This window comes from Bos grunniens, chromosome 17, assembly GCF_055505025.1.
Source record: "Bos grunniens cultivar Pamir isolate PY7600 chromosome 17, Bosgru_T2T1.0, whole genome shotgun sequence".
Taxonomy (NCBI): Eukaryota; Metazoa; Chordata; class Mammalia; order Artiodactyla; family Bovidae; genus Bos; species Bos grunniens.
The window spans coordinates 48778490-48799540 of NC_141181.1; the positions used below are offsets into that span (position 1 = coordinate 48778490).

The window sequence follows — 21051 nt, forward strand, 5'->3', positions numbered from 1 at the left end:
TGGAAATACCAGACCACCTGACCTGCCTCTTGAGAAATTTGTATGCAGGTCAGGAAGCAACAGTTAGAACTGGACATGGAACAACAGACTGGTTACAAATAGGAAAAGGAGTACGTCAAGGCTGTATATTGTCACCTTGCTTATTTAACTTATATGCAGAGTACATCATGAGAAATGCTGGGCTAGAAGAAGCACAAGCTGGAATCAAGATTGCCAGGAGAAATATCAATAACCTCAGATATGCAGATAAGTGAAGAGAAACTAAAAGCCTCTTGATGAAGGTGAAAGAGGAGAATGAAAAAGTTGGCTTAAAGCTCAACATTCAGAAACGAAGATCATGGCATCTGGTCCCATCACTTCATGGCAAATAGATGGGGAAAAGGTGTCAGACTTTATTTTTTTGGGCTCCAAAATCACTGCAGATGGTGACCACAGCCATGAAATTAAAAGACGCTTACTCCTTGGAAGGAAAGTTATGACCAACCTAGATAGCATATTCAAAAGCAGAGACATTACTTTGCCAACAAAGGTCCGTCTAGTCAAGGCTATGGTTTTTCCAGTGGTCATGTATAGATGTGAGAGTTGGACTATGAAGAAAGCTGAGCACCGACGAATTGATGCTTTTGAACTGTGGTGTTGGAGAAGACTCTTGAGAGTCCCTTGGACTGCAAAGAGATCCAACCAGTCCATTCTGAAGGAGATCAGCCCTGGGATTTCTTTGGAAGGACTGATGCTGAAGCTGAAACTCCAGTACTTTGGCCACCTCATGTGAAGAGTTGACTCATTGGAAAAGACTCTGATGCTGGGAGGGATTGGGGGCAGGAGAAGGGGACAACAGAGGATGAGATGGCTGGATGGCATCACTGACTCGATGGATGTGAGTCTCAGTGAACTCCGGGAGTTGGTGATGGACAGGGACGCCTGGTGTGCTGCGATTCATGGGGTCCCAAAGAGTAGGACACGACTGAGCGACTGAACTGAACTGAACCGAACTGAACACTGAGTCTGCCCCAGACTTGTTAAATGGAGTCTCATTATTACTATCCTTGTAGTTATTGTTAATATTATTAAATTATTGTCATAACTTATTATTGACAATAATAAAGAATTAATGCTAATAAATATTATAGTTGATCCTCCAATAACATGGGTTTGAACTGCAAGGGTCCACGTATATGTGATTTTTTTCAATAGTGAATGCTACAGTCTTGAAAGATCCATGGTTGTTGTTTAGTCGCTAAGTCATGTTCAACTCTATGTGACCCCATGAATTGCAGCATGCCGGGCTTCCCTGTCCTTCACTATCTCCCAAACTTTGTTCAAATTCATGTCCATTGTGTCAGTGATGCCATCCAACCATCTCATCCTCTGTTGCCCCCTTCTTCTCCTGCCCTCAATCTTTCCCAATATCAGGGTCTTTTCCAAAGAGTCAGCTCTTTGCATCAGGTGGCCAAAGTATTGGAGCTTCAGCTTCAGCATCAGTCCTTGCAATGAATATTCAGGGTTGATTTCCTTTAGGATTGACTGGTGGGTTGAATCTACTGATTGGATAAGGAGGAATCATGGTTAAGGAGGGCAGACTATACTCCCTAGCTGAAGTCATATTTGAGTCTTACATTTGCAATAAAAGAGACATTTGACACCTCGAGACCCTGGTCACCTGAAATGATCAACAGAAAATTTTTAATGATTGTTGGAGTCACTAATGTAGACCAGGGTAGCCAAGCACTACATTTACTCTGATGAGATTCCAGTTTTATAAGCAGGACTGTTCCAGGGGCAATGGGATCCGTTGGTCCCCACCATGGACTCAGCTCTATGGGCACCATAGCAGGTGCTCCCCGAAGGAGGAAGTTGCCACCCACCCTCATCGACTTGGGCACTCAGAACCTGGGTCACTCAGTTGAACCGAGTGGATCACAGAGGTATCTGCCCAAGGCCAGCAACTGGCCCTTTCAGAGTATAACTTGGGGCAGAAATGAAGCAACTAGCATTAGCTTCAACCACAGTCCTCTTTCTCTTTATGTGAAGCCTGAATTTTTTAAAAGCAAAATGTGAGCTAGCTGGGTAGAGAGCTTGATTTAGGAGCAGACGTGGTTCCCACACAGAGGTCTTGCAGGCTGTTTTCTTTTGCTGCATATGTACAGGCACACTGAGGGAGCATAGAACTCTTTTGGTGCCTCAATTAAGAAATAGTCAAAACATATTAATTCCATTGGCTTCTCACAGACTCCCCCATAATGATATAGACACCAGCTCCCGAGCCCAGGCAAATCCATAAGGACAGAGAGTAGACTGGTGGTTGCCTGGGGCTGGGAATTTGATTCTGGGCAAATGGGAAGTGAATCTAATGAATATGGAGCTTCTTTTGGGGATGATGAAAAGTTCCTAAAATTGATGTGATGCCACTCTGTGAATATACTAAACACCATTGAATTGTATACTCTAAATGAGTCCATTTCATGTTATGTGAATTATGTCTCAATAAAGCTGTTATTAGCATGGAGTTTTCTCAAAAAACTGAAAATAGAGCTACCCTATCTTGAGAGTTCCTTGGACTGCAAGGAGATCCAACCAGTCCATTCTGAAGGAGATCAGCCCTGGGATTTCTTTGGAAGGAATGATGCTAAAGCTGAAACTCCAGTACTTTGGCCACCTCATGCGAAGAGCTGACTCATTGGAAAAGACTGTGATGCTGGGAGGGATTGGGGGCATGAGGAGAAGGGGACGACAGAGGATGAGATGGGTGGATGGCATCACTGACTCGATGGACGTGAGTCTGAGTGAAGTCCGGGAGTTGGTGATGGACAGGGAGGCCTGGCCTGCTGCGATTCATGGGGTCGAAAAGAGTCGGACACGACTGAGCGACTGATCTGATCTGATCACCTAGCTATTCCACTCCTGGCTTTATATCTGAAAAATACAGAAAAACTCATTCAAAAAGATGAGTGAATCCCAATGTTCAGAGTAGCATTACTTATAATTGCCAAAATATGCACACAAACTTAAGTGTCCATCAGCAGATGAATGGATGAAGAAGATGTGGATAAATGGATAAAGTATATATGGAATACTACCCAGCGATGAAAAAGATTGAAATTTTGCCATCTGCAATAACATGGATGGACTTGGAGGGTATTATGCTTAGTGAAATAAGTTAGACGGACAAACACCATATGATGTCACTTACATGTGGAATCGAAAAAACACAACAAACCAGTGAATAAAACAAAAAAGAAGCAGACTTGGAAGAACAATCTAGTAGTCACCTGTGGGGAGAGGAAAGTGGGAAAGGATAAAATAGGGGGAGGGGGTTAGGAGGTACAAACTATTGGTTATAAATAAGCTATAAAGATATATTGTACAATACCAGGGAAAGTAGCCCATATTTTGTAATAATTGCAGACAGAAAGTAATTTTTTAAAGTTATTCAAAATTTTTTAAAAATTAAAAAATAAAACAGGTATTAAAAAAAAACCCTCAACTTCAACCAAAAAATTCTCTTCCCTCAACCAGCCAACAGCCACCACAATCCCACTGAAACTTCAAGCAACAACAAATGCAAAACCAGTCAGAATAAAAGTACACCTTTTCCCCAGATGAGAGTTTCAACACAGTTTCCCATTTGATGTCAAGGCTCTCTTTCATGTTTGATGTAAATTGGAAGTTCACAAGTGGGGAACCTCTGACCAACGGTATCAGCATCACTCTGGAACTCTTGAGGAATACACATTTCCCCCTGGTGATCCTGAGCACACTCAGTTGAGAACCCCTCGTGTAGACAACAGTGGACAGATGACTGAAAGTTTCCCTTATGAGGAATTACTGCGGATCAGCCAAGAAACCAAGAGGAAAACAAGCCAACAAACAGAATATTGTTTTCCTTCCAGCCTAGCAGACAGGTTTATTTCTTCAACACGTTGTACATTTGATGGGGAGAAGTAGGAATAAGAGTTAAGTGAAATAAGAGACAGCCCACAAGACACTGACTTGTCAAGCCACGGAAAATGTTTTAATGACAATTGGCATCACAGGTATAAATAAATAGCTCCTTTTTACTGTCTATAATATGTGCTAGAAATATCTTTTGAAAAGGTCCAGTCTAGGTTATGAGGCTTCCAGGACCCTTTCTTAGCTATCACTTTTAGTAATTAAAAAAATAAAAACAGGAAGCAACCCCAGTAGCTGCAGGCACCGCTATGTTGAGAGGATCACGTGACCGCCTGTAGTCTTCCTCGCCAGCATCTGCAGGTAGACTGGACTCTGAGGGTTTATGACCCTAGTTTCTCTCTGCCTCATAGGCTTCTCTTTGTGTGTGCTAAATTGCTTCAGTCGTGTCCGACTCTCTGCGACCCAATGGACCATAGCCTGCCAGGCTCCACTGTCCATGGGATCCGGCTTCACTTAGGATGAATGCATTTTGCAATGTGCTGCTACACAATTAGGCTGTTAAAAAAACCACAGTTGATTGACAATCTAACATAGATTTTTGTCTTTTCCCTTATGCCCTGCCCAACAAAGTGAGAAAAACAACAGAAAAGCCCTCCAACACTTTTTTGATCCTTGTTTGTTTCATGATATCAGTGTGTCTTGGGTCAGGTCTACCCTTTGAGGTTGGCGCTGATTACTGGTGTGGATGGATTTCGGCTTGTGGCTCTGACCTCATCTTCCCCTGATAGAAGTATCCCTAGGGCACCACTGATGGAGTCACTGAGGAGTCAGGGGTCCCTGGCTGGGCTCTCTGCAACTGACCCCTGCCACTGTCCCACCCACTGGTTTTGGCCCTGAGGAGGGTGAAGGTGACCTTTCCCCCCATCCCAGCAAAGGCTCTGCAAACTCCCCCTAATTGTAGAAACCCAGCAGATATCAACAAGGCTGGAGGGATAAAGCAAAGCATCAAACATAATACTTAAAGAATGGATTAACTGACATGGTTTCTAAAAATTTATCTGCTGTATAGGAATATAACTTGTTTAATTTAGGAAAATATGCCATTTGATCCTCAGGAATAAACATTAAACATAAATCAAATGGAAGTCTAAGACACAGAAAGAAAAAAAAAAGTGGGGGGAGAGAATATGGAAAAAGAAAAGATTATTAAGTAAAGATGTGAAAATATTCAAGTTTATCCCAAGAGACAACCCATATTCAGAAATGTCTCCTCCCCAAGCCCAGGGTGACAGTCAAAGGGTGTCCTTGGAAAAAGAAAATTGAATTAAAATGGAAAATGTCTCTAAGCAGGCCCTAGTTTTATATTTTTGATCCTTTATTAGAAATATAAACAGATGATTACTTCTGTCTGTTTTTATTTGTTTTTGGGTTTTTTTTGCATTTTTTTTTTTTTTAACAAATACTTTTTGGTAGCTTGTCTGGGTTATATTTTGACTCATAAAATAACCTTCCTAATTTGGCCTTGCGCAGTTAAAATGTCTCCATCAGCTCCGTTCCCAGAGTTTTTTCCTTCCGACTTGAGAAAGTCTGCCATCATCAACCTCTGATCACAAAACTGTCCCTTTCTGGCTTCAGAACTTCCAACTATGAATAGTTTCAAAGATGGGCCCCAAAGAGTCCCTGTTGAGCCCCAGATCTACCGTGGAGCTGAAGGAGGGTGTCCAGGCGCTGGTCCTTCGACCAGAGGGGCCTACACTTTGTCCTTGAACTTCTCCAGATAGTCTCTGAGTTCTTTGGGGGCACCCACGCCCACGTCCTGGCACACCCATTTGATGTCCTCCTCTGTCCCGCCCAGAATGGAGTTGACGGTGGGGCAGCCGTCGTCGGCGGGGATGGTGGTGAAGGTGGTGAATTTCACCTTTTTCCTCTTGGAGGTGGGCGAGTGCAGGGGCTCGTGTTTCTGGTCCCTGCCCTGCTTGCCCCCAGAGTCGGCCGGCCTGGGGATCTGGCTCTGCCCCTGCTTTTGGGAACCTCCGTTGAGCAGGAGGCGGTTGCTCTCCTCGAAGCCCCCTGGCCCGCGGTCTATGATGGTCGTGTGCTCGTCCTGCGGCGGAGAGCTGTCGCCCACGTTCTCCAGGAGCTCCGCCTCGTTGCCCAGCCACACCCAGTCATGCGAGTGGGTCACGGAGGCCTGGCCTTCCAGGGGCACCTGCTTATGCCTGTACTTGAGGGCGAAGGTGGCGCAGTTGATGAGGAAGACGAGGATGGCCAGGCAGAAGACCCCCAGGAGGGCATACATGCCGATCTCCAGATCGCTCAGGCCGCGGGGAGTCTGCACCAGGTCGCTGGCCCCGCGCCCGCCCCCTGCCTGGGGCAGGTCCACCTGTGCCGGGAAGTTGGCGAAATCGATGGGGATGGTCTGCAGCTGACCCTCCCCCGCCAGCCGGCCCCCGTCCAGCCGGCTGTTCTTGCCCACCTTGTTGTCCAGCAGTGACTTGGCCGTGGGGTTGCCCCTCCGGAGGACCCCTTCCTCGCGTTCTGCGGAGGAGCTGCCATAGAAGGGTCCTTCCTGGGCCTTCTGGCGCCGGTCGCTGGCGTGGTTCTTGATCTCACCCTCCTCGTAGTCCACACCTGGGCTGGAGTTGGCGTCGTTCTGCCCGAACTTGACCCTGACGCTCCCCACGCCGACTGCCAGGACGCTCTTGCGTTTGGATTTTTGGCAGGCCTCTGCGATGGTCAGATCCACTCGGACCAGGGGTCCCTGGCCTTCGCCTTCAGCCATCACAGTGGGCCACCTGGGCGAGCGGGGCTGGGGGACGGACACGATGGCCTCGTCCAGGGAGGTGGCTGTCAGGGTGAAGTCCTTGGTGTCGTAGATGTCCAGGGGCGTCACGGAGCCATCGCTGAACTGGAGCCAAGTGCTGACCACAGCTTCCTGTGGGGAGAGAGGCAGTTAGAAAATCCACGGGGGATAGGAGGAGGTGAGAATGGGGGAGAAGCTTCTTCTCTTAGGATCCTGCATCTCGCTCCTGCCCCTACCAATCCTAGAGGAGAACCCAAAGACTCAGGGGCAGGACTGAAAATCCAGACCTGGTGGTTGATGAAGCTGGGGGAAAAAACATCCAGGGTTTATATAAAGATCTGAGAGACAGCTTAATTGAAACAAGAACAAATGCAGATAGGCAAAGACAGCTCCAGCATAATCCTTACAAGGGGGAAAAGACCCCATAAACAGCCCTCACTGAATTAAGGCTCCATTACATTTATTAAGGAAGACTTCACTTGAGTGTGTCCTTGGAGCCTTCACATTTCCTGTCCCTCACTCTCATGCACCACTTTTCCTTCTCATCAGAACCCTTGTGATGACACTGAGTTCAGTGTATTCCATTCTCTTCATAATCCATGGTAATCTCTGCATCTCAAGATCCTTAATCAACACTGCAAAATCCCTTTTGATACATAAGGTGACTTTTCACAGGGTCTAGGAATTAGATGTGGCAGTCTTTGGTGTACCATTATTCTACTACCATGGGAGTGATGGTAGCTAAGATGTCCATAGCGATTCCTGGGTACCAGCCCCTGTTCTAAGTCATTTTCATTAGCGACTCATTTAATCTTCCCATCAATATACAAGGTAGATACTATTACGCATATTTCTCTTTCTGCAGGTGAGTAGATTGAAACATGGCAGGGACCCACGGCTCGCCCAAGTTTGCAGAGCTAACTGACAGAGTTGGGGTTGAGTCCAGGCAGTTTGTCTTGAGTCTTAACCGTGGTTGCTAGTTAGTTTCCTGGCTGCCTTTGACTCTGAGGTCACTGACCAGGCCAGGGACTACAGGAGACAATTGTGTTGTGTCTGGAATTCTTCCCAGTCCCTCTAAGAACAGGCACTGAGTGGTCCAATTTTCATTCATCTGATCATTCCAGGGACATGTATTAAAAGCCTCTTCTGTGTCAGGCCACGCGCCAGTCACTGAGTAGTCTTTAGAAAACTGACAGATAATAAACAATGCACAGCAGTTTAACTAATGAGAACTTACTGTGTAGCTCAGAGAACTCTACTCAATGCTCTGTGGTGACCTAAATGGGAAGGAAATCCAAAAGAGAGGGGATATATGTATACATACAGCTGATTCACTTTGCTGTACAGCAGAAACTAACAACATTGTAAAGCAACTATACTCCAATAAAAATTAATTAAAAAAAAAAAGCAATACACAGCTGTTTATCATGGCAGGCTGGGATGTTTCCTGGAGCTGGGCTGGGATGTTAGTTCTGCATAAGTTTGATGTGCTGAGTTTTAATTTTAATATTTGGTTTAATGACAGGGAGGAAGGAAGGTAATTGGAGATCAGGAGAGAGATGGGTGGGCGCTGGCTGTGAAATGACTAGGGTAACTGCTACTGGACAATCTACTGGATGTTACAAAGGCAAAGCAAGAAGCAGAGTAGGGAGGGAAAGGGGCAGTGATCTTATGGCTGGGAACAGCTAATGGAACTCCAGGAATCTGCTATGGGTGAAGGATCAGTGTTTCTTCTAATCCTGGCCGCTGGACCCTATGACAAAAGGCAGAGAGTTTGAAGTGGGAGTTTTGAATTAAATGCATGGATCCACTGCTTCCCTGGGAGCATCTTTCTTTAAACCAATTCTTCTGGGCCTCAGTTTCCCCCAACTGAAAGTGGGAATGTGAATACAGTAAGTCCCCTACATATGAACAAGTTCAGTCCCAAGAGTGAATTTGTTCATTAAGTCCAACAAAGTTAGCTTAGGTACCCAACAAACACAACTGGCTATCTACTACTGTACTGTGATAAGTTTATAATACTTTTCACACAAATAATACATAAAAAGCAAACAAACACAAAAAACAAAGAAAACATTTTTAACTTTACAGTACAGGAACTTGAAAAGTATAGTACAGTATCAGCTACATCACTGCTGCCTTTGCACTTGCTTCCAGACATCCTGGGCTTGAAATAAAGATACTGCGCTACTGTACTTTATACAGTACTATAAAGTACACAAAAGCACAACCCCTTGTAGAGGATGCACCATGTGACAATGGACACCAGACACACGAACTAAGTTATGTGACTGGACATGCAAACACATGTTTGCATCTTTTAAAGTTTAAAACTTGAAGGTTCATGTGTAGGGGACTTAAAGTACCTAAAGGTTCTGAGATGAACATCTATTTGGCCCATCCAATTTCCATTCCTCTTTTCTGATGGGAGCTAGAACACTAATTTTCCTTTCAGACCCAAGTCTTTCCTCCATTCAGAGTCCAAGGAGCATGGGTGGGATGCACCCCACCGTCCAGTATCAGAAGTGGGCATGTGACCAAGGTCTGGCCAATCACAACATTCCACTACTCTGATCCCAGTGATTGACTCAGGAAGGAGCACATGATCCAAACCAGCCAATGGGATGTGATCTCTGGGCTTTTGCTGAAATTAGAGAATAATTTTATTTCCTCTGGGACTACTGAGTTGGGATGGAAGCCTGGAAATGGGGAATGGCCCTCCTGCAACCACTTAAGTGGTTGCAATCTTAAGCAATCTGCTGGAATCTGAGGCCAGCACAGGAGAAAGAAAGTTGACATAGTGAGAGAGAAAGACTCTTAAGAGCATGTCACAACAACAGAGAATGTCATACTCAACAGATGGCTGAGTATAAACTAGTTAAAACCTAGGTAAAAAATACAAATAAGAGATGCAAATTCCTAGGAATCAGAAATTTAAAAAGAAGGCATACTACAGTGATACACATAGGTAACTGTTACTGAGATTGCTTGAGGGGGTGTAGAACTATTCAGAAGACCCACCAGCCAGTGGCTGGGATGTTGATACCCATCTGGGCAAGTGTCAGATGGGCATGAGAACTTTAACATAAAGCTAGGATTCCTCTCCACATACGGAGATGAGAAATCCTATCCACTGGATCAGAGACACAGCAAAGATGCTCATTTCTGCTCTGAGCACTGAGTGGGAAAATGTCTTCCTGAAAATCAGAACCCCACCCCTTCCCCATAACTGAGTGTGGTGTCTGAAGTTATACCATCCGATGCTGCAGGAGCTGCAAGCAAAGATGGTAACTGGAAGCTAGACTCACACACATGCAAAAATCTACAGGAATTTCTCAGAAACCACATAGGGCAAAGCAATCACGGCTCAAGAGATGCTCATGAAAAAAACAAGAAAAATCAATCCCTACAAAAGAAGGCTCTACCATGAGAGAGGATCAGAAAAAATTCACATACAAAGATCAGAAGACTAGGACAATAAAAATAAAACAAACCAGTAACAAAAACTAGCCAATGAAAGACAATAGTTAAAGGGAGTTAAGAAGAGTAAAAACTACTCTGAATGAGTGGGAAAGACTGGAAAAAAGAACAGGGAGCTGTGGAAAGAACCAAACAGAACTTATAGATGTGAAAAATCTTCTGGTTGAAATTCATTACTCAGTCTGAATAGCAGATTAGACATGGTTGAGGAGAGAATTAGTTACTGGGAATTAGTTACTGGGAAACTGAGTCAAGAAATTCACCCAGAATGTAACCTCAGGAATATAAATTGATGAAGCATGGGAAAGGATGGTTGAAGAAATGAGGAAGAGAATGACCAACAGTCTTCTGTTAAGAGTTACAGAAGGAAAGAATATGGGAGAACTTTAAAAGTCAAAGAATTAATGGCTGGACAGCTTCCAGAATTGAGGACAAGTGCCAATAATAAAAATAAAGGCTCCTGAGGACATCCTTGGTGGTCCAAACTCTGCCTTCCAATGCCGGTGTGTGGGTTCTCTCCCTGGCAGGGGAATTAAGATCCCACATGCCATAGGGTGCAGCCAAAATGTTTCTTCTTCTTTTTTTTTTTTTTAAATAAATGATACTTGTTTTTAAAAAGAGCATTTCATTTTAAAAAATGGAGGTTTACTTATTTACTTTTTTGGCTATTCAGCTTGGCATGTGGGATTTTAGTTCTCCAACCAGGGATTGAACCCGTATCCCCTTCAGTGAAAGTGTAGAGTCTTAATCACTGGACCGCCAGAGAAGTCCTTAAAAATAAAGGTTTCTGTTGACACCACTGGAGCATCTGGATCTAGCTTTACCTGAAGATTCAAATGCTTGGACATGAACTGATAAATTCTTACATCTGTCTCGGCCAGCCTGAGTTAGGTCTCTTATCACTGATGGAAAGCCCAGACTAACACCAGCCTCCTGTTAGGAGTGAGTGAGAATGTACCTGGAATCTGAAGATGGTGTGTGCTTGCTGTTGGCATCTGCCCATTACCCCACAAAACCTGCCTGCTTGACTTTCAGCTGTCAAACTTGCAAGGTCGTCTTGCCAAGGAGCATTCTAACCTCTGAAACCCATGTGGTCATGCCCACAGCTGGAAGTGCTGAAAAATTAACACCCCCCAGAAGCAGCCCTCCAATAAGGGCTAATGGGAAGGGTGATAAATATCCCAGCTTCCTTGCCCCTCAGGTATAATGACGCTTCAGTCTTTTCTACACTGCCTGATGGTTTCCCAGGAGATCCAGGCTCCAGTTCCCCACAGTGGTGGCTGAGTTAGGAATACACTTTTTTTTTTTTTTTTTAACTTTTTGTCTTATATTGGAGTACAGTCAACTAACAATATTGTGATAGTTTCAGGTGGACAGCAAAGGGATTCAGCCATACATATACATGTATCCATTCTCACCAAAACTCCCCTCCCATCCAGGCTGCCACATAACATTGAGGAGAGTTCCCTGTGCTATACAGTAAGTCCTTGTTATTATCCATTTTAAATATAGCAATGGGTACATGTTTATCCCAAACTCCCTAACTATTCCTTCCCCCATCCTTCCCCCTGGCAACCATAAGTTCAGGGTACACACTCTTTTGGCTGTCTTTCCTTCCTCCCTTCCCTCACTTCCAGACTCCCTTCTAGGGTTCCTTTCACTGCCCAGATAAAGTCTGGCATGCAGATCCTTCTCAGGCTCAGCTTCTGGGGGAATCAAAGCTAAGACACGATTGGCTCAGGAATTTTGTTTCCTGCCCTTCTCTCCTTTAGCTTCATCAACTGAGAAATCACACCATTGGACAGACTCCCTTCTAAAGTCTCAGTTGAATGCATTCATGCTGTGGGAGACCTCATTTCTCTTTACTATTCTAGCTTTCTTCAGAACTAATAGGGCACGGGGAAGTATAATACGATTGCCCTCATATTCATGGCAAACCTTTTGAATTTCAAAGTTGGAAATATCAAGAACAAGAGGCCAGCCTTCCACACTCCAAGGACTGAGATAAAACACTGGTAATGCACTGTGCCAGTTCATCTTGGCTGACTTTTCATCTAGAGTTCATTTTTCTTTACCAACTCGAGACAGCAAACGAACTTAACATCAAACAAGCCCCTCTGAACAGCAGACAATCCGAATTAAGCCCTCAGAACACTGCAGGCTTGCCAGCATCCATCTCCATCAGCCCTGCTCTGTGACTGAGACCAGGTCTTTCCATTAGCTCATGACAGTGAGGTTGGAACATAGGGATTGTCTGGGGAGAAGCCAGCACATTTCCCTAAAGATGAGAAATTCTGAAATACTTAAAATAACACACGTCCGGGCATGATTTAGAGCTCCTATTCTTTCAAGAGTCATGTCTGCAAATTGAATGAACTCCATCCATAAATCCCTGTAGGCAGCGCTGGGGCCCTCCAATTACCATCAGCCGATGAAGACGGATGGGTGATGCTGGAAGCTGATGGGTGGCCTTGCCCCACGCCAGGGAGGTGGCAATGCCAATCGTCCCCTAATTAATTACTAGTTCTTGGCAAATAGCTTCATGCCTTCTGCTTTGTCTCCCCACTTTCCTCCTCTGCTCTTTCTAAACCAGCCAACACCATGCCAGTGTCCTTCCCCAGGAGAGGTGAGCAGAGGTGCCAGCACTGTGAGCTGGATGTGAATGAGAACCCCCTACAGGCCCCTGCTGGTGATGCTCTGGAACAAAGCCGGGTGGTTGTGTTATTCAGTTGCTAAGTCACGTGTCTTTGAGACCCCATGGACTGCAGCACGCCAGAATCCTCTGTCTGTCGCTATCTCCGGGAGTTTGTTCAAATTCATGGCCATTGAGTCAATGATGCCATCCAACCATCTCGTCCTCTGTCACCCCCTTCTCCTCCTGCCTTCAGTCTTTCCCAGGATCAGGGTCTTTTCCAGTGAGTCAGTTCTTCGCATCAGGTGGCTAAAGTATTGGAGTTTCAGCTTCAGCAACAGTCCTTCCAATGAATATTCAGGACTGATTTCCTTTACGATGGACTGGTTGGATCTCCTTGGTGTCCAATGGACCCTCAAGAGAATTCTCCAGCACCACAGTTTGAAAGCATCAATTCTTCAGTGCTCAGCCTTCTCACATCCATACATGACTGCAGGAAAAACTGTAGCTTTGACAAGCATTTGAAGTAATGCTTCTGCTTTTTAATACGCTGTCTAGGTTTGTCATAGCTTTTCTTCCAAAGAGCAAGTATCTTTCAGTTTCATGGCTGCAGTCTCCATCTGCAGTGATTTTGGAGCCCAAGAAAATAAAGTCTCTCACTGTTCCTACTTTTCCCCCTTCTATTTGCAGGTACCTGCTGGTGATAGTCTGGAACAAAGCCAGGTAACAACAGCTGAATTTCTGGAATGGTCCACCCTATTCCTTTGAACCTGAGAACGTGATGAGATGTCCCTCTTATGATGTTATAGGCACAGGTGAAGTTAGGGAGAGCTGCCTAGCTGAGTTGGATGGGTCTGCTGTAGTCATACAAGCCCTTGGAAGCAGAAGAGCTTTTCTGGGTGGTGACAGAGGGAAACTCAGAGGTTGCAAGCATGGAAAGGACTCTATGCACTGTTAGTGGTTCTGAAGCTGGTGCAGGGTGTGGGCAGAGAGAAGGAAGTGGAGAGAGGCTCCGGCCAGCAGCAACAAACCTAGGAAACCTCAGGCATTCAACCACACAGAGCTGGATTCCGCCAACCACACCAGTGAGAGTGGAAGTGGATTCGTCCCCAGAGCATCCTGATAAGATGCTGTGCTCTCAGCCTGTGGACCCCAGAGCATGGTAACCCACTGAGCCCACCTAGATTCCTGACCTACAGAACTGTGAACGACAGTGGGTGTTATCTGAAGCAGCTGGATTTCTGAGAGTTTGCTGCCCAGATGGTTCGTCCACCTCTGGGCACTGGGTACCACTCTTCTAGTTCATCCAGACCCCACTACTCGGACCTCAAAGCCACGTGGATTTTACACAGCCAGCATCACTTCCTCCTGGGACGTGGTTTGGCTACCCTGCTCCCATTCCTCCCACCTCCCTCCCCTTTGGCTAGATCAGGCGGGACCCTGTTCCCTTCTGGCATCCGGGCCCTTACCTGTTTAGGGGCCCGCAGCAGCTCCTCAGCTGTGGCCACAGCTGTGATAGCCCTGCTGTTCTCCGTGCTGGGGTGGAGGGTGACAGACAGCCCAGCCACGAGCTGGATGGCCAGGTCTGACACCGCAACTTTGTCGTCCAACACAGTGACCGTCTTCTCAGCCAGGATGGAGTCAGACAGAGGGGACAGCACCTGGGGGATGGGCAGACACAGACCAATCCATCACATCTGCTTCTGGATGGATGTTGGAACCTTTCCCAGCTATGCTCTGTTCATCCCTACAGGGTACAGAATACAGTGGGAAGGAGCCAGAACTTCCCTTTATACATCATCCCGTGTCATGTGAGAATCAGATAAAGTCACTCTTCCCTGTGACACTTTAGCTCTATCTTTTGGAAACTTGACATAAATATTAAAATCCATTGGGTCTTTGAAAGGAAATGACCCTCTCCATTTAGATGAAGATTTTTTGCATACCGCACAAACTGGTCAACCATACGTGGCAGTCCTACTGGCTGGACTCATGAAGAGTGGCGCATAGACAGCTGTTCAACCCGAATCCCATTCTAAGTGAGTTAGGCCATCAGCTGGGGAACTGAATTATAGACAGTCTAGTCTGGAGTTGGACACAACTGAGCGACTTCACTTTCATGCATTGGAGAAGGAAATGGCAACCCACTCCAGTGTTCTTGCCTGGAGAATCCCAGGGACCGGGGAGCCTGGTGGGCTGCCGTCTCTGGGGTCGCACAGAGTCAGACACAACTGAAGCTACTTAGCAGCAGCAGCAGCAGTCTCCCCTCCAACCCCCGGTACAATGTATTCTCTGCAGAAATGTTACTTTCTGCCTCATTTGCTGTTGTTTAGTCGCTAAGTTCTGTCCACCTCTTTTAGGAACCCACGGACTCTAGCCTGCAGGATTCCTCTGTCCATGGGATTCTCCAGGCAAGAATACTGGAGTGGGTTGCCATGTCCTTCTCCAGGGGATCTTCCCAACCCAGGGATCCAACCCACATCTCCTGCACTGGCAAGTGGATTCTTTCCCACTAGCACCACCTGGGATGCCCTTCTGCTTCATCTCATAAACCAAATGTTGGACTTGGGATGTCCAGGTGAAATGGTAGAAATGTATCAGTCTTTCCCACCTGGGGCAGTTGTGAAAGGATCCAGAAGGACATTTCAAAAAGGTGGAGTCACATACACTACTATACATAAGACAGATAACCAAGAAGGGCCTACTGTCCCAGTTCTGTTACTGCACTGTACTGTACCAGTTCCCTGAGCTGGCGGGGAACTCTACTCAGTATTCTGTGATAACCTTATGAGAAAAAAGTCTAACAAAGAAAAGGAATATGTATTTGTGTAACTAAATCACTTTGCTGTAACACCTAGAACTAACACAACAATGTAGATCAAACTATACTTCAGTAAAATTAAACAAACAAACCAAAAAAAAGGTGGAGTCAGTAGGACTTGATGGGTTGAATAAAAGGCCTTCTGCGCCCTCCCATCTATCCTGAAATCCCACCCTTCTGTACCTTTCCTTGGGCAGAAGAGACAGCAGGATTTTGAAGAGTTGGTTGAATGACTACATGACAGAATGACAGGCTGACTTAGGAAAGAAGGGAGGAAAGGAAGAAAGGAATCCTACCTTGGCCACTGGCACAAGTATTGCAGAGTAGGGAGCAGGCTCTTTCTAAGAGAGTGTAGGAGGTGCGGATTGGAGAGGGGGCTCCGAGGGTGGAGAAGCAGAGGCAGGGTGGGCTGGGGTGGGGGTGATAGGAATGAAGGACGCAGCAGAGAGCGGGATCACAGAAGGTGCTGAGGGGTGCAGCGCCACCTTCTCATTTCTGTTTGGAAGGAGGTTGGGACTCAAAGGGGTTTCCCTGGTGGCTCAGGTGGTAAAGAATCTGCCTGCAATGCAGAAGACCCAACTTCAATCCCAGAGTCAGGAAGATCCCCTGGAGAAGGAAATGGCAACCCACTCCAGTATTCTTGCCTGGAGAATTCCACGGACAGAGGAGCCTGGTGGGCTTCAGTCCACAGGGTCACAAAGACTTGGACATGACTGAATGACTATCAATTTCACTCCACTTTACCTGGGATTCAAAGAGCTGGTCCAGGCTCACCTTCTGGTGTCCACAGGATGCCATCAGAGGACCCACCCCTGCTAGCAAACTGCCTTCCTCCAAGGCACACCATGCTCAGTGATGGGTGTGCAGAGCTTCTTGGCTCCAGCTTCCTACCTGGATGGTTGTCATGCCAACTTCCCGCCCGACCAGGATCCTGCTGTCCTGGAGAGTGGCCACATGTGGTTCCTCCAGCTTCATGAAGTCAGCAACCAGGTGGGTGATGTCGAACTGCCAGTCTGGACTGAGCAGGTGGCTTGGCTGGCCCCAGGGGCCAGCCCCCTCGGACACAAACTGGGTGAGGACCCGCACCATGGCGTGCTGGTACTGGAGGGCGCAGCCCCGGCCCCGCCGCTCCTCCTCGTCCTCATCCTCGCTGTCTCGTGTGGGCCTGATGGGGAAGGAGAGGAGGCTCTCGAGTCAGAGGATGGAATTCATGATGCTCTGGAGTTGCAAAGCAGATACCTCCCCATCAATTGCCAAGAGATAGCATCCCAGGCAGAAGACTCAGGACCACACAAAAGCACCGGCTCTTTTTTAAACAATGCAAAGAAGCTTTATTGTACTTGCCAAAGGAGGAAGGTCAGACTTAATTGAGAAGGAACTAAACATCTCTCTCCACTTAACAGCATGACCCAAAGAATTTCCCCATATCCCACCTCCTGTATATGTAGCCCACAAAACACTATCTCTCTTGAAGGCATCTGTTGACAAATAAAAAATGTAAGAGTTAATATTTATTAATATTAAAGCTATTCTGTCCACGAAGTAGCTGAGAACCACGTGTGGCTATTTACAATTTAATTTAAATGAAGAAAATTAAGCAAATCCCAACATTATATTTCTCAGTCACTCCATAACCCCTTGTGCTAGTGGCTACTGTAGTTGTGGCTAGTGGCTATTGGATATTGTGGTTCTAGAACATTCCACCACTGTAAAAAGGTCTATTTGTCAAAGTGGTATGATGCTCTGGAGATGTGCCCATGCTAAGATCTTCATGGATGGACTCTTAACACCATAAGGCAAAACTTTAATTATTATGTCCAGATGAGGAAACTGAGTCAGAGATGTTGGGTGGCTGGCCCAAACTCACAAAGCTAGAAAGCCGCCAAGCTTGGATTTGAAACCAGCAAGTGTCAGTTTTTCCTTTTTAAGGGACATGGAACAAACCCACATCTTGGTCACTCAAGACCACTAAATGGTCTGAAGTCTTGGCTGGATTCACAGCTGTCTTCCTCATCAGAGGAGGACAAATTCCTTTAAGTTCATTCTATAAAAGTGGACTCACCATCTCACTGTCCTATTTATCTTTCTTGAGATAGACACTGCTGCTGCTGCTCAGTCGTGTCCAACTCTGTGTGACCCCATAGGTGGCAGCCCACCAGGCTACTCTGTCCCTGGGATTCTCCAGGCAAGAATACTGGAGTGGGTTGCCATTTCCTTCTCCAATACACTACTTGTTCCTTAAAAATCAAGACTCTGGTGCCTGGGAGACAGTCAGGAAAATAGCCCTGATGGTTTAAGATGGAAGATGTCATACAGGAAACCAATAATTCAGGAACAACTGTTATGTAGCTGACCTGGGGGCCACAGAGCGGAGGAAACAAAACCCCAGATTCCTACACAGGATGATCCAGAGTCACATGGAATAGAAGTTTTTCTTTTGGTTTAAGTGCAGATAGCATCCCAATGGGCCAGTATAAATGCATGTAGATTTTATCCAATAATTTGATATGCACAGAGCTTTTCAAGATTATAGATATTCACCCAGAACAGAAAAGGAATCGCTGTTTCACATAGACAAAATAAGCCCCAACTTTAATTCTCTGGGGGTTGAAAGGCTAGAAAACTATGTCACTTTTGTGGCTTCCTTCTGGAGGGGCACTTTCAGGAGAGAGATTACTAGGAGCCCATGTAGAGTGCAAACAATTGGATCTGATACTGACCTGGCCGCTTAGCAGCCTTCCTGCCTGGCTGGGTTATCCTGAGTCTCGGTTTTCCCAGAGGATTGTTGTTAGGCTGCATCATGTAATCACCATGGCAACAGCATCACCTGGGCCCTGCACTGGCTCCTGCATTGACTCCTTTGTTGACATCATTTCCACAGCCATTGCTGTCATGGCTCTGATGTGTCTCCCCATCCTGGACTTACCTCTTGCTGGCCACGATGGGCACCCTCCAGCCTTTAATCTGGCTCAGCTCCGTGTCAGAGACCTCGATCTGCAGGGGCAGTCGGGGCACCCATACAGTGACATGCAGGGGGGCGCTTAGGTGCTGGTACGTGAAGTTCACCACCACATCCACCTTGCCTTTCATCTCTTTGCCATTGACAAAGACATAGTCACAATGATCGGACACCTGCCAAGAGAGAGAGGATGGAGGAGGAGAAGTTCTCTGGGATCTGAAGACCACCTTTCAGCCATTTGTCCTTGTCTCTAGCAAAGCACACATGCTTAATGTAGGTTCTCCTCAATGCAGAGGCTGAGACAAGGATTTTGTGCAGTTGGCTTACTTAGGAGGTGACCCTAGGCAATGGGGACCAGGGAGAAGGCTGAGGGAGCCAGAGAAACAAGAAAGGTCAGTAGAAAGGTCCATTTTTGCATTTGGTGCTGTGACCATTGAGCTCTGTTTTTCTGGGATCTTGTGGAAAGCCCCCAGAATTGTCAACCTGCAGGGTGAGAGACAGAAATATAATCTACTGCTCCTCTCTCTCACTGGGTGAGTGCTGCCCATGTGTTCCCCCTATTCCAGGCTGAGACACAAGCCCTGGGATGGAAAGCATGAGCAGTGTGAGAGAAGCAGCAATCACCAAGTGAACTTGAATCTTGTCAGAATTGCAGCTGGGAGTGAACTCTGGGTGGATCCAGGGAATGTGATGCAGGTACCAGAGGTTGTCTGTTCTCCAGGCTGATGTCTGTCCAGAAGATCAGCCACACCCACGTCCCACCCCACCAGCCCCCCAAGATCTAAAGGTCTTGTACTTCCTCAAGAAGAAGTGGAAAAAGAAGAGCCTTCTTCCTCAGCAAAGTTCTACTCCCAGTTCTTACACCCACTGTCCCAATTACACGCAGCCCTGATGGTTCCCCAGAACACTCAGGTCTTCATATATGATGTTCCTTTTCCCTGGGAACGGCGTTCCTTCTCTGCTTGCAGCACTTCCCCTGACCCCCTAGGATTATCTGTGTATCTGTACTGTTACTGTTCATTCTGTGAATGGCAGCATCACGTTAGTGAAGATCAACCTGTTTCTTTCCCCTGAATTCCTTCTCCTCTCTTTTCCCATTTCTAGCAGATCGTGGCCTCAGGAAAGAGATAAGACAGAACACAAAGCTGAACAAACATAAACAAAATAAAAGTAAAAGCCTGCAAGCATCTAGATTTTGTGTTCCTCTGCTGAACCCATAGGAAGATGGATCTCTTTACAGCCCCATGGATACTCAGAAACAGTTTGAGGATGCCTGTGCTCCCTGGGAGGCTGGAAGGAGCAGCATGTGCAAGGATGGGACCACATCAGAGGTAACCCACGTGGATTCCAACTGATAATGGGTGCCTCCTAGGAGCTGTGAACAGAACACTTTGAGGCTAGAAGCCCCCTCCCCAAGGCCTTGATAATAGTTATGTCTTCTAGAAATTAGACTGGGATGATGTTTCACCTCCATAATGAACTGAAAACTGAAAATAGAAATCAAGATGAGTTGTAGAGACACAACATGGCCCATCTTGCATAGCCAAGTTTATGGGATCACACTGACCCCTTGTGTAAATTTGCATTTTCAGCTGCAGAAATGTAAAACCATTGAAGGCAATAAGTATACCTTTTTCTTCTTTGATCTCTTGGTGCCTCATCCCAGCCACTCAAGAAGCAGGAGCTCAGCAAAGTGGACTGAATGGATGGTTGCACGAACGGGTGGATGGATGAATGAATGAGTGAGTAGATGCACAGATGGATGAATGGGTGGATGGATGGATGGATGGATGGAGGGTGGATGATTGGATGGATGAATGGATGGGTGAATAAATTGCTAAGTGGATGGATGCATGGATGGATAGATAAATGGATGGATGAATACATACATGCATGGGTGGATAGATGGATGAATGGATGGATACATGTATGCATGCATGCATGGATAGATGGATGAGTGGATAGATGGATGCATGCATACGTGGATGAATGGATAGAAGGATGGATAGATGAACAGCTAGATGGATGCATGAACAGGGCTCTTTTTTCATGGGGATGCTTGCTTCAACACAGCCATAGATCTTGGGTCAAGAGGAGATGCGAAATATTGAGATAACTTGGAGTCAAGAACCGTGGAAACACAAGAAATTACTTTGAAAACTTCCAGAAAGCTTTAGAGCAGTGTTTCCTAACCTTTTAGGAGTCATAGACTCCTTTGGGAATAAGTTAATTCTTGCCATAGAAATGCATATACACAGAGTTTTGTGTAGCATTCCAGAGTTAATGAAGTCACACATGGACTCTTTGCGCAGCACTTGTATACTAAGTGGTAATAGTCAATGTGCTTATCTGTCTCCCATCCAGGTTGTATACTCTGGAAGGAGCAGTATCTCCTTCAGGGGGTCTATGGCTCTGGTTAAATAACATCCGATGCTGAGCAATGAACTCCTGTGATTGCTCTTTCT

The 21051-nt window shown here is 46.1% G+C and overlaps 1 protein-coding gene across 1 annotated transcript in view; it reads right to left on the bottom strand.

Annotated features, from left to right (window-relative positions):
• Positions 1-3986: 3986 nt before the first annotated feature.
• The window catches only part of TMEM132C (transmembrane protein 132C), a 453869-nt gene continuing 436804 nt past the window's right edge, over positions 3987-21051 (bottom strand). The window contains exons 6-9 of the mRNA XM_086345975.1: positions 18554-18759; positions 16519-16792; positions 14276-14467; positions 3987-6826 (exon numbers count right to left, since the gene is read on the bottom strand). Coding sequence (XP_086202101.1) covers positions 5642-6826; positions 14276-14467; positions 16519-16792; positions 18554-18759 — 1857 coding nt within the window. The 3' untranslated portion in view covers positions 3987-5641. The remainder of the gene's footprint in view (positions 6827-14275; positions 14468-16518; positions 16793-18553; positions 18760-21051) is intronic.